Below are 9,851 nucleotides of genomic sequence, written 5' to 3' on the forward strand. Positions count from 1 at the left end.
CACCCTGCCCTGGAGTCTGCCCGGCAACAAGGGACCCGGGCCGTGATAGGACCACCCAGCCAGGCCAATTGGCAGCTGTGGGGCGGAGCCCCAACAGGAAGGGGAAGTACAAAAGCCTGGCCCCTGAGCTCAGTAGGGCCCATATTGCTGCCAGAGGCAGACGTGCTGCCCCGCCAGCAGAGGCCTAGGCCAGAGCCTAACCACCGCCGACAAACCCCGGCCCCACCTGGGCCCGGGGATTGGATAGGGCCCTCGAGGAGCTGGACTAGGCAACCCGGCCAGGACAACTGGGCCGAGTTACCCCGACCCTGAGCCCGGGGCCGTGCTCTGGAACCGCCAGACTGGGCCGAGACCGCAGAGCTGCCCGAGTGGTGGGCACCCCCGGAGGCCGGGCCGGATTTGGAGGAACTGCCGGACGCCGAGCCCCTCCCTGCAGCGGGGCAGGACTTGGAGGAGCTGCCCAAGGCCGAGCCGCTCCCAACATACAACGACCTGGAGGAGCTGCCCCCTGAAGAGGAGTTTCCTGCCTTACCCCCGGTCGATAAGGAAGGACTAACGACGCTACCCCAGGTGGACTATCCTTGGGACACGGAGGAGACAGGTACTAGGGTCAGTGGGGAGGAAGTAGCCCAGGAACAGCCACGGCTTGTGGCTGAAGCCGCCTTATAGTCGGTGTGTTGCGGCGGGAGCCCCGCCGACACAGTGGCAGCCACTTCTGCCACTGCTAGGGCCCTGGGCTGGGACGCAGTGGAGACGGGTGGGCCTGCGTCCCCCTCCCCTTCCCCTTGTCCCTAGCCACCCCAGGAGAATTGCTCTCCTGACCCCGCCTGAGCGATCCGCCTCTGCTCACCCTGCCGAGGGGTTGGAGCAATTGACTCTGTGCTCGCTCGCCCTGACTGAGGGCCTGAGCGAGTAACTGCTGCTCCCCCTCCCTAAGGGCGGACTATTAGGACTACTCACTCTCCAAGCCCGAGCTATTCCCTGTTTGTAGGAAGCTGCTGTGGCCTCCCACGGAGCCAACACGCTTACAGTGCCCTGGTTGTCAATAAGGCTAATAGCATATTGGGCTGCATTAGGAGGGGCATTGCCAGCAGGTCACGGGAAGTGATTATTCCCCTCTATTCGGCATTGGTGAGGCCGCATTTAGAATATTGTGTCCAGTTTTGGGCCCCCCACTACAAAAAGGATGTAGACAAGTTGGAGAGAGTCCAGCGGAGGGCAACAAAAATGATGAGGGGACTGGAGCACAGGACTTATGAGGAGAGGCTAAGGTAACTGGGCTTGTTTAGTCTGCAAAAGAGAAGAATGAGTGGGGATTTGATAGCGGCCTTTAACTATCTGAAAGGGGGTTCCAGGGAGGATGGGGCTAGGCTGGTCTCGGTGGTGGCAGATGACAGAACATGGAGCAACGGTCTCAAGTTACAGGGGGAGGTCTAGGTTGGACATTAGGAAAAAGTTTTTCCCTAGGAGGGTGGTGAAGCACTGGAATGGGTTACCTAGGGAGGTGGTGGAATCTCCATCCTTAGAGTTTTTTAAGCTGAGGCTTGACAAAGCCCTGGCTGGGATGATATAGCTGAGGTTAGTCCTGCTTTGAGCAGGGGGTTGGACTAGATGACCTCCTGAGGTCCCTTCCAACTCTAATATTCTATGATTCTATGATAATCCCAACCCATCTTTTTTGCCCTTCCCTCTGACTGGCTTCAGTAAAATTGTGGCAAAGAAGTACAGATCCAAATCATTTATCACTTTATATGACGTCTAGATCATACACATGAAAGATGACTGGTCTTCTTGGTTGTATACTTTAAAAAGGAATCTGTATGATTTAGATCAGTTTTGTTTGTTTGTTTGTTTGTTTTTAGTCTACATGGAGCTGGATGCACACTGAATTCAAATTGAGCGTCTAACTCTAAAAATCCAGCCATAGGTTATTATAGAATTAAACACCTCCAAACTTTATTAATATAGAATTAAAGTTGCCCAATGGCTCCTTTTTACACTTGCAGAACATGGAGAATGGTTAAACTTAAACCTCTGAAAACCAGGAAATGACCAATTTACCCTGTGACTTTCTTTCCTTTCATCACACTCAGATCCATTGTTCAGGAACCAGATTACATTGTCCTGTCTTTCAGCTTCCCTCTGTGAAGTCAATGCTGATTACCTTGACAATGCTGTATAAGTAAAATCGAACATGAAGCGGTTTACAGCACTTTAAAATATTGTTCTTCAACCAGGAATCTTGGTATAAGGGAAAAACATCTAAAAGTAGCTCCACCAAGCACAGGGCTCTAACTCCCAACACGGGAGTTTACTCTCAACTTTAGTGACCACCGTATATACCTTAAGTCATCCTGGGACTGTGACAGCAAGCTCCCTGAAAGCCCTTGTGTTTCAACAGAGCCCTAGACTTTGCTGCACATGGGCACTTCAATCTTTTCAGCACATGCCACCTTGGAGATCTTTTCTCTTTCCTTCCAAAACCTTTTCCAGCATTGCATCCCCAAAGGGGCAGAGGGTGCCGTGCAGTAGCTGAGGCAAAGGATGGATGACTGATTTTGGATGGTCAGAGCTATAGTTTGACCACCCAGGTGTCTGCATATGAGAAGAATGAGAAGGTTTTGTACAATGCTGTGTTTAGAGGGCTGTGCTTCAGGAACCCCTCGCTCAAATGACTACAAGTTTTGACCACTAACACTACAGAGCACCCAGACAAGGCACGAAGAAATTGAAGACAATCAGAGTAGACGTGCAGATTTTTGATAACTTATTAAAGATGACATTTAAAAATAAAGTGAGGCTCAACCTAATTTGTAACAAAGTTGGCACTTGGCTATAATGGACATATTAACAGACTCCAAATTGTCTTTGTCAAACTATAATTACTTAGAACATGGCTATCCTTTCTCTTAAACTGAAGTAAATCTGGAGTCATTTCTCTGAGGTCACGAGTGGTACATCCATTTAAACACAATGTAAATGAGATCAGAATAGAGCAATTCATATGCCGGTTTCATAATATTAACATCCCTGGGGTTAATTTCTGTCTTCACACTCAGTGTGCGATGAGAATCAGGACTTGAAATGTTAAAGCCGTAAGAAAGACCAGGCTCCATATGATGTCTAGGGTCTTGGTACACATAAAATGTTTGTTTTGAGCACTGACCAAGACCATTTCTGTCTCTGGGAAATTAAAATCTAAGTACCCCTGTCCCTGGATTGAATGCTACCATTCTTTCCCTTTTACAAGCACACCGTGGAATCTTGGTAAACAGGGAACCAATTTTACTTGGAGATAAAACTGAAATTGAATGGATTCACCCATTTAATCTCTGGTTCACTGTTTCCATATCTGTAAAATAAGAATAAAATCTCTCTGTCTCACTATCTGCGAAGCTGACATTTTAATTGGACTATAAAATCTGTCAAGAAAGAAAGAAAATGCTCTCTCACCCTCTGAAACCAGGAGTTCTACCTTGATTGGTTCCAGATCCATAGGAGCCGGATGGGTTGAGGAGTATTTGAGGTTTCTTTAGTGACCTAGGGGGTGGGGAACAATCCCAAAGACTCTGCGAAGTTGCTCGGCATGTTTTCCTTTGATACTAAAAACTGCTTTGTGCTCAGTCCCTATATGGCCACACGTGGGAGTCGGAGCCAGTGAGAATTCCCCACCTCAAGCCTGGCGGCATATTAGCTAATTGGGTTTTTGCTCCGCTTGTTGGGGGAGTGCAAGGTCTCTGTGCACCAATTGCTCCTATCTCCTGGGAGCAAATGGAGGAGGAGTAGGTGAGACCCGGTGTGGAGTAGAAGGAGTGTCATTTCCTGTGTGTCAGCTAAAAAAAGGACAGTAATGTGAAGAACTGGGCACAGCTCCCCCTGGGGTGATAAAATGTCAAAACCCAGGCAACGGGGGCTGAAAATTGCTGGGAAAAATGGTTTGGGGGCATTTTTCCCATCTGCAATGTGGGGATTATGCTATTAGCATCCTTTGAAAAGTGCATTGACCATCCGTGAGTTATCGATGGAGCTGATTAGCATTAAGCTTGTTGGAGCTGACTGTATCTTATTGTCATGTATAGTGATTTCTGTGTTAGCATTTGAAATAAATAGATAGATAGCCAAGAGTCCCTGAGTCTCTGATCTATCTATCTATCTACCTATCTATCTATCTATCACTTTATCCACCGTGGTGAATTATGGCTATGTCAGTATTATGACTGTGTATTGCGCTGTCTGTTGGCCGGGATAGATGTCACTTGTGTGGCATAATAAATGTAGCATGTCACAGAGGAGTCACACAGACTGTGCTCTCTCATGGAGAATCGACTTGACTTTTTTCTTGTTTCCTTTATTTTTTAACCCTAGTCTAAAAGAGAAGACAATTCAAACTCAACTTGGTTTATCTTTCTGCGGCTTTGAAAACCGTAGCCTAAATTTATAAAGCCGACTAGGGCCAGGGGTGGAAGCTGTGTTTCAACTTTGCAAAACAAAATGCCAGAGCGCGTGTGTTTTCTACCCAAGTGCTATTTAGCTCATAGCACTGAAGTTTGGGGGCAGTGCTTTCCAACAGCTAGTGTCTGAGTTGGAGTCAAGGGTGTTCAGATTTATTTCTGACTCCACTAACTCATTCACTGAGGGACTTTACGCAAGTCACTTCCCTTCTTTGTGTCTTAAATTCCCCATCTGTACCATGAGATAATGATAGTTATCCACTTTGGAGAAGTGCTTTGAGATCTGTTGAGAGAAAATGGTAGAGTATAGAAATGTTACGTTAAAATAACACAATGGTGTATCTGAAATCTCTCTAGGTAGTTGTGAGGCCCCAGCTACTTCCAAGGCAAAATCTTACTCTATCAGCAATGGATTTAGCCTCTCAGTATCCCTATCCGGTAGGAAAATATCACTCCAAGCATGAGTAAGGAACACACCTGCAGGTACAGGTTTGCTTGGGACTGCTAGCATGAGTTAGGTATACTCACAAGAGTAGAAAGGTACATCTGCATTACAGCGGCATGGCTGTAACAGTGCAGATCTATCTGCAGCACCATGGTGCAGCCACTTCTTACACCATGGGAGGGGTTTTCCCATCCGTGCAGTGACTCCATCTCTTCAAGAGGCAGTAGCTAGGTTGATGAACGAATTCTTCCATCAACCTAGCTGCCTGTACCTATAGGGTTAGGTCAACCTGACCATGGCACTCAGGGCATGACATTTTTCACAGCCCTTAGCGACATTGCTCAGTTGATCTAATTTTTTAGTGTAGACCAGGCCTGAATTTGCAAGGAATGACTCGGTTGAATTAGGAAAATAGACAAGAGTAAAATCTTACATGAGATTCCTCTTATGAGCAAGGACTGCCAACATGAGTAGAGGTTGGCATGGGACTACTCACGTGGATGAAGGCTTGAAGGAGACTAGAGGCAGAAGTAAAGTGAGTGAATTGGCGCATGGCGAATTAAGAATAGTTCATTTTTTAACAGGACTGCAAGCATAACTGAGGCATACTCACGCAAGTACTGATCTGCGAGGGACTGCCAGCACAAAGTTAGGGATGCTCACATGAGCAAAGGTGTGCATGAGTGCGGAATATAGTAATAATTGTTTGCACCGGACTATGAATATGAATCAGGATTTACACGGGTAAAGGTTTATATTAATGAGGAATATCTACCTGAGTAAATGTTTCTTTGAGTAAGGCTCCTCACATGAGTAATGGTTTGCTTGGGAATGACGAGGCTACTCTCGAATTAGGAATTCTCACATGAATAAAGGTTTTCATGCAACTATTTGCAGCAGTAAAGGATACTCAGATTGGTTCATTTTTTCCTGGATTTACTTGCTCAAGCAAGGAATGCTCACATGAGCAACGATGCCTGGGATTGCGCTCATGACTCATGAATATTCACATGGGTAAAAGTTTGCGTGGGCCTTCTCACGTGAATTAGGAACACGCACATATAAATAATGGTCGGTGCGGGAGAACTAGGTTGAGTTCGGGACACTCAGATAATTAAGAACTTCTCCATCACTATTCACAGGAGTCAAAGTTTTTGTGACCAATCATAGCACAAGTCTGTTGTGTTGTGTCACAAGCACAAAGTCGATCACACTTATCAAATGTCCTGAAACCCCTAAGGAGCAGGATCCTTCGGTCCTTTCTGAAACCAAACCCCTATTGAACTTGAAGTGAGCTAAGGGGTTCCAGGGAGGATGGAGCTAGGCTGTTCTCAATGGTAGTAGATGACAGAACAAGGAGCGATGGTCTCAAGTTGCAGGGGGGGAGGTCTAGGTTGGGTATTAGGAAAAGTTTTTCACTAGGAGGGTGGAGAAGCACTCACACCCCAACGAAGGAACTTCTGACAATCAAAGCTGCCTTTGGGGAATGGCCCCAGCACCTGGAAGGTGCCTGACACCCAATACATGTATACACAGATCATAAAAGCTTGGAGTATCTCTGCAGGGCAAAGGTGCTGAACCAAAGACAGCTTTGATGGCCCCGCTGTTCACACATTTTAATTTTAGCACCACTTATCAGCCAGGAGCCCAGACCAAGGCACCCAACGCCCTGTTCCAAAAAGGGGAAGGCTCCTGACCCTTACCACACTCAGCTGATGTGCATCCGCAAGCCCAATAATCTCCTGTCCTTTATCTAAGTGGTTACAAAAGAGGAGCTCCTCAGCCCCTAACACTTTCAGAAGGTCCCTGTGTGGCCACTAGGCTGGATTTTAAAATCAAGCTTCTCTTACCAGCCAAGCACACAATTATCCTCACAGAGAGGCACCTGCCTGAAGACAGCATTAAAAGGGCTAATGTAAGGCAATGGGGGACTTGAACCCAGGTCTATGGAGTAAACCAGCCACCCACATATCCCCTGAGAATTTTTACACCAGCTCACACACAATCTGCAGTGGTTGAACACCAGGGGCTGTTCTACCTCAAGTGATCTGATGGACGGTGGTCTTAGCCATCCTGATTGGCTCCCTGACCCTATATAAGTCCAGGGGGTGTAACAGGAAATGTTTGGTGGCCCAAGAGGCTGTCTCAGTAGTGATTTTGGGCTGAGAGTAAGGGACTGCTGGCTAGGTGGGGTGAGATGGAAAGAGAAAGGAAAGTGAAAACTAAGCACGAGGCTAAGGAAAGCACTGAGGAAGGCCAGATGCAAGCAGGAAAAAGAAAAGGGGAGATTCTGGAACCAGAAGAGGGAGCAGCACATGGGAGGCAGGAAAGGGAAATGGGAGATAATGACCTACAAGTAAAATCCCTAGGTAAGGACCTAAAGCAAGGGGCTATCAACCCCCTGAGAATGGCCGAGTGGATCAAAGAAGTGCTGGAGCAAGAGCTCAGACACCATCTGCTGGAGACCCATGAGTGGGATGTCAAAGCAAAAGAGCAGGTAGAGAAACTCCTTTAGACACAGGTGGCAAGTAAAATACAAATAGGCTGTCAGCTCCCCAAATTCCTCCCAGAAACAAGTTGCTCTGCTCTCCTCTGGGGAAAAATCCACTAATCTTAGCTCTTATGTCACCTAGTGGCCATTATTTAGTACAGGCCCATTTCTCACTACTTAGCACCTACTACTCTCCACAGGTCATTGCTTAGCATAGCACAGTGGTTCTCAACCAGGGGTGTGTGTCCTCTGGATATGTGTCAACTCATCTAGATATTTGCTCAGTTCAGTGTTTCTCAACTGTCAGGAGGAGACACATTATTTGGGGGTCACAAGTGCAGGGCCATCATTAGGGGATGGCAAGCAGGGCAGTGTCCACAGGACCCTACACCCACAGGGGCCCTGCAAAGCTAAATTACATGCTTCAAACCCAGGTGGCAGGACTCAGGCTTTACCTTAAGGAGGGCTTGGATTTCCAGGTCGCTGAAATGTAAGTACAATATTTATATTCCAATTGATTTATTCTGTAACTCTATGGTAACAAGGAGAAAGTGAGCAATGATTCAGTAGGAACGGGCTGTTAAAAATAAGAGAAATGTATGTCTGAATTTGTTCAATCACCCAGGCAACTTTGAAAGCCTCAGGTTAAGTTATTATCTCGGAGTCTCTGCATGGTTTTCTGAAATCCACATTTACGGATGGCTTTGCTCAAGGCTGCCTTGACCTCCCTGTTTCTCAGGCTGTAGATGAGGGGCTTTACCAGGGGAGTCAGGACTGTGTAGCAGAGAGAGAACACTTTGTTCGGGTCTCGCAGTGTTTCATGTTTCAGTCGCAGGTAGACGATCATTATGGTTCCATAGAAAACTGTCACCACGATGAGGTGGGAGGAGCAGGTGGAAAAGGCCCTTTGCCTCCCGGCGCTGGAAGCAATTCTCAGGATGTTGGCGATGAGACACATGTAGGATGTCAGGGTTAGCAGGAATGGAGGCAGGGTGAATACAGAGGCTAGGATGAAATCCAGTAGTATGACCTGGTGGGTGTCACTGCAGGAGAGTTTTATCAATGGGATGGAGTCACAGTAGAAATGGTCGATTTTATTCGGCCCACAGAATAATTAACTGTGATAGGAATAAGTCAAAGATGGTAATAATCAGACAACCATTTAACCAGGACACAGCAGCCAGTTGGAGACAAAGCCTGGGATTCATAAGAGTTGAATAGTGCAGGGGTTTACATATCGCTAAATACCGATCGTAAGACATCGCTGCTAGGAGATAGCATTCGGTAGCTCCCAGAAAACCAAACATCTACAGTTGTGTGAAGCTGACACTGACTGAGATGATTCTGTCCCAGTCAGGAGACTGACCAGCATCCTGGGCAGGATGGTGGAGGCGTAGCAGGTCTCCAAGAAGGACAGGTTTCCCAGGAGGAAGTACATGGGGGTGTGAAGGTGCCGATCAGTCGCAATGAGCACCACGATGAGGGTGTTTGTGGCCACGGTTGCGATGTAGATCACTAGGAACACCAAGAAGAGAAGAATTTGCAGGTCAGGGAGATCCCCGAATGCCAGGAGGATGAAATCTGTGGCAGCCATTTGGTTTCTCCAGTCTGTCTGCCATGGGCTGAGTCTGAGATCAATAAAACAAACTGTGCAATTGAATCGGAAGAACATAGGGTTAAGTTAACCAAACCCCATGAATTAATTCCTTAAATGTACAGGAACTCCCCTTCATCTCCTGACCACAACCTGTAATTTTGAGGTAAAATGTAGACTTCAGAGCAAAGTGCCAGAACTCTGTCATAGAACCATAGAATATTAGGTTGGAAGGGACCTCAGGAGGTCATCTAGTCCCCACCCCTGCTCAAAGCAGCACTAACCTCATCTAAATCATCCCAGCCAGGGCTTTGTCAGGCCAGGCCTTAAAAACTTCTAAGGATGGAGATTCCACCCCCCCATCCAGGTAACCCATTCCAGTGCTTGACCACCCGCCTAGGGGAAAAGCTTCTCTGAATATCCAACCTAGACCTCCCCCACTGCAACTTCACATCATGGCTCCTTATTCTGTCATCTGCCACCACTGAGAACAGCCTAGCTCCATCCTCCCTGGAACCCCCTTTCAGGTAGTTAAAGGCTGCTATCAAATCCCCCCTCATTCTTCTCTTCTGCAGACTAAATAAGCCTAGTTCCCTCAATCTCTCCTTATAACATTGGATGTTCGTGCCCAGTAATGATTTTCTTTGTCCTCTGCTGGACTCTCTCCAATGTGTCCACAGCCTATCTATAGTGGGGGGCCCAAAACTGGACACAGGACTCCAAATGTAGCCTTTCCAGTGTCAAATAGAGGGGAATAATCACTTCCCTCGATCTGCTGGCAATGATCCTGCTAATGCAGAGTTGGAACCCTACAGTTCTCACCGGTGCCCAGCTCCTCTGGCCATGTCCAGGCCCTGATGTGTTCCCATG

At 47.3% G+C, this 9,851-nt stretch overlaps 1 protein-coding gene across 1 annotated transcript; it reads right to left on the reverse strand.

The window, feature by feature from the left end:
* Positions 1-8,027: 8,027 nt before the first annotated feature.
* LOC137144905 (olfactory receptor 10A7-like) lies at positions 8,028-8,981 on the reverse strand. Its single transcript, XM_067535388.1, has 2 exons — positions 8,722-8,981; positions 8,028-8,430 (listed from the first exon to the last, which is right to left on the reverse strand). The coding sequence occupies exons 1-2, from the start codon at positions 8,979-8,981 to the stop codon at positions 8,028-8,030; spliced, it is 663 nt and encodes a 220-aa protein (XP_067391489.1).
* Positions 8,982-9,851: the final 870 nt, after the last annotated feature.

Source organism: Emydura macquarii, unplaced genomic scaffold, assembly GCF_026122565.2.
Source record: "Emydura macquarii macquarii isolate MOO-44397 ecotype Brisbane River unplaced genomic scaffold, CSIRO-AGI_Emac_v2 contig_3493, whole genome shotgun sequence".
In the NCBI taxonomy this organism is placed as follows: domain Eukaryota; kingdom Metazoa; phylum Chordata; order Testudines; family Chelidae; genus Emydura; species Emydura macquarii.

What these genes read in the sequence shown, in the direction of transcription:
- LOC137144905 (XM_067535388.1), bottom strand. Translation starts at nt 8,981, where the DNA reads ATGGCTGCCACAGATTTCATCCTCCTGGCATTCGGGGATCTCCCTGAC. An exon ending in ACTGGGACAGAATCATCTCA is followed by an intron (nt 8,431 to 8,721) that starts GTCAGTGTCAGC and finishes ACTCTCCTGCAG; the next exon opens with TGACACCCACCAGGTCATAC.